The sequence below is a fragment of the Pundamilia nyererei genome, unplaced genomic scaffold (assembly GCF_000239375.1).
Source record: "Pundamilia nyererei isolate P.nyererei 1_Seehausen unplaced genomic scaffold, PunNye1.0 scaffold00051, whole genome shotgun sequence".
NCBI classification, from domain to species: Eukaryota; Metazoa; Chordata; class Actinopteri; order Cichliformes; family Cichlidae; genus Pundamilia; species Pundamilia nyererei.
The window spans coordinates 1,227,338-1,230,690 of NW_005187452.1; the positions used below are offsets into that span (position 1 = coordinate 1,227,338).

General features: G+C 39.0%; 1 protein-coding gene across 1 annotated transcript in view; it reads right to left on the reverse strand.

The window, feature by feature from the left end:
• Positions 1–617: 617 nt before the first annotated feature.
• ush2a (Usher syndrome 2A (autosomal recessive, mild)) overlaps positions 618–3,353 on the reverse strand; it is a 216,151-nt gene continuing 213,415 nt past the window's right edge. The window contains exons 90-94 of the mRNA XM_013910893.1: positions 2,986–3,065; positions 2,376–2,441; positions 2,244–2,312; positions 1,109–1,309; positions 618–707 (exon numbers count right to left, since the gene is read on the reverse strand). Coding sequence (XP_013766347.1) covers positions 618–707; positions 1,109–1,309; positions 2,244–2,312; positions 2,376–2,441; positions 2,986–3,065 — 506 coding nt within the window. The remainder of the gene's footprint in view (positions 708–1,108; positions 1,310–2,243; positions 2,313–2,375; positions 2,442–2,985; positions 3,066–3,353) is intronic.

Sequence of the window (3,353 nt, forward strand, 5' to 3'; positions counted from 1 at the left end):
ACTGTAATGAGAAGTTATTTGAGTATCTCTCGTCTTCCTATCAGCTCAAAACAGCCTGGCCATTCTCCTCTGATCTCTACGATCAACAAGGGATTTTTGCCCAGACAACTGACACTGGTCTGAAAAACAGAAAATATAAATTTTTCACAATTTTTCACTCTTTTTTTTTTTTAGACCATTTTCTGGAAACCCTAAAGATGATTTTGTGAAAAAAATCCAAGTAAATCAGCAATTTTTGCAACACTCAGACCAGCTGGTCTGGCACTAACAACCATTCATTCTCACCTAAATCCCCTTTCTTCCACATTCTGATGCCAGTTTGAACTTCAGCAGCTCATCTTGTCTGTGTCTACGTGTCTAAATGCATTGACTGCTGCCATATGATTGCCTGATTAAATATTTAGTGAGTTAATGAGAAGTTGAAAAGGTATACCTAATGAAGTGACAGAAAGTTTATGATGATGCTTTAATTAATACCTCATAACACGTGTTGTTTAACTTATAGCTTAAATTGAGTAGACCGTATTTAGCACCGCCTGTGCAAATAGCATGTAACAGTGTTTTACTAGTTTGTTTTACAACTAGGTCTGAATGGCAACTGTGAAACCTGACAGGTCTTAAAGATGAGTGTCAGTGAACATGGTGTGCTCCTTTTTCACAGAACTTAAGGCCTTGATGGCATCCACAAGCTCATCTTCCTCCACATACTGAAAAAAACAAACACACAAGATCGCAAAATTTAGGTCTGAATCAAAGAAGAGGGGAAAACAATCAGAGAAACAATAAAGTAAGCATGAAAACAGCAATTTTCAGCTGTCCATATTTCTGTTTTCTGGTACAATTTCACTGATTCTGCATCCATCTAGGAATTGAGCAAGTCAAACCCACAATCCCAAAGCAACTTTATTAAAGTCTTATCATATATTTTCTAGGTAATGATACTAATGAAAACTTTAAACACATAATATTGTAAATTCTTATGACTTTATAGTAAAAGAGGAGGAGGCTGGTGAATAATTAGCATAAAATGTTTGTATTCTCATCACTACTCTCTTCTGTACTTGTAGTTAACAAATGAAATTCATAATAAACATAACTCCATACTCACCAGTCCAGAATCGTGTGCCAGTGGGTTGTCCCAGCTTCCTTCCTCCATCATCATTGACTTCCTGTCAATTAGCTGACTTACACTGCGGTGCAAGGAATGCTGGGAGTAGGCCTGGCTGAGGTCTGCTTGGCTGGGAACCCGCAGGACAGAGATGGGGCTGAACTGTGAGTTGCTGCTCACTATCTTTGTGTCTGTCAGACCCTGAGGAGTAGAGTTTTATTCAGAGGCTGATTTGGGGGTTTAAAGCCTTTTATACAAATCACATACTTAGAGAATACTTCTAGATCTAATATTCAATGGTATGGATTTCTTTTTGATTAGGAGCCACAGCAGCAAAAACAAGGAGTGAAATTAAGTCAGCTGAATATGTTTATTGTGGGAGGAATAAACACATGGGAGTTTGTTGGTATTACACCATATAGCCAAAAATATTGTGCCAGACCTCTTAATTTTTGAATTAGGTTGCTTTCAGTCCCATTTTCAGAAGTGTATAAAATCAGGCACCTAACCTTGCAATCTGCCTTTATAAAGATTTTGGAGATAATTTGTTATTCTAAGAGTTGTCTCAATTTCAGCATCTTACTGTAACAGGATGCCACCATTGCAACAAGTCAGTTTGTGAAATGTCTTCCCTCTTAGACATTAGAAGCTGTCAGCGCTATTATTGCAGTGGAAGTGTTAAAGAACTGGAGCAACTCAGTGATAGAGTACGCAAAGTTCCCCACCTCCTCTGGCATTAACATCAGCAGAAAGAATTGGCATAAGCTTCATGGCATGGGTGGGTTTCCATGGCTGAATAGTTGCCGTAAGTGTAATTTTGCTGGAGCCATAAAACCCTTAAGAGACACTATGACACAATATTCAGTTGCTGATTTACCTTCTTTGCTGAAATTTTTTTTTCAATGATCATTGTATTCATTACATGTAAGAAAGTCAACATTGTACTGAGGACAGACGAAGAGACCTTCACACACCACAACAAGCCAACCACTGTCATATGACAGTGTGTAACATGCACGCACACACACACACACACGCACGCACACACACACACACACACACACACAAAGCATGCTTACACAAGCAAGGCGGACGTACGCAAACAGGCATCCCTTTTAAATCAAGCATCCCATACCTCAGTGTACACAGTGTAGCTTTTAAGTATAACGCTGCTGATCTCAACACAGTCTGCTACAGTGTCAAACTGCAGGGGGACAGTAAGATAAACATTTAAGGCTTTGAGAGCAAGAACAGAAAATAATCTTACTGTGGGAAGATCAGGGAGGAGCACAGAGCCGGAGTGATGCTTAGAGCACAGCTCAGGACAGGGTCTCTGAGAGGGAGATACATAGAGAGACAGAGGGAGGCAGGGAAACAGAGCGTATACGCAGAGAAGTGCAGAAAGAAGTGGAAGCAGAGAAGATAAATATCAAAAATTAAAGGAAGAAAGGTTGACAGAGAATGGAGAAAGAAATTAAAGTATTATGATGGAAAACATTAAGGTGTAAAAAATAATTACAACGAATAACCAAAATAACAGAGCAGTGGATAAAAATGATTAGTCGTCTTTATGAAACAGATGTTGTTTGGATCTAAAGTCACAACCAATGAAACGTGAGTTGCATGTATGTAAAAAAAGAAACCCAAAACCATTTTCAGAGTGGTCAGCACTTTTACTTTTAAAAGTGCAATTATACGGTATTGTGCTTATCTGTTCTTTGTTGTCTGTAATTCTTTACAAAATGTGCATGTTAATGGATGAATCACCTACTGTGGACCAAATTTACCGGTATACAGGCATGTTTGTTAGTCATTCAAATTTAGCTGTGAGAGTCTGTGTTTCTATTTCTCTGCTGGCCCTGTGATCCACTGGTGACCTGTTCAGGTGAGGACCCCGCCTCTTGCCCTGTGACAACTGGGATACACTCCAGACCCAGATAACCATAAGTTGGATAACCTGTTAAGAAATTGAATTTATAGTTCCTGGGTTTTTAACCCTTTTAACCTTTTTTTTTTTAAATCTTTCATTTACTTCTTTGCTTTTTCCTCTTACGTATTCCAAACTTTAGGTCATTTTTTCTTTCTCAATTGCGTTTTATGTTTTTGTGCTGCATCTCCTGTCCTTTTCTCACCATGTAAGTCTCTCCCCCAGCTTTTCTTGTCTTCTGAAGCATAACCAGCGGAGGGCGCTCTCTGGCTGATGGATTCTTCCTCAAGGCTCTGTAAGGGAGTTTCAGAAAATACA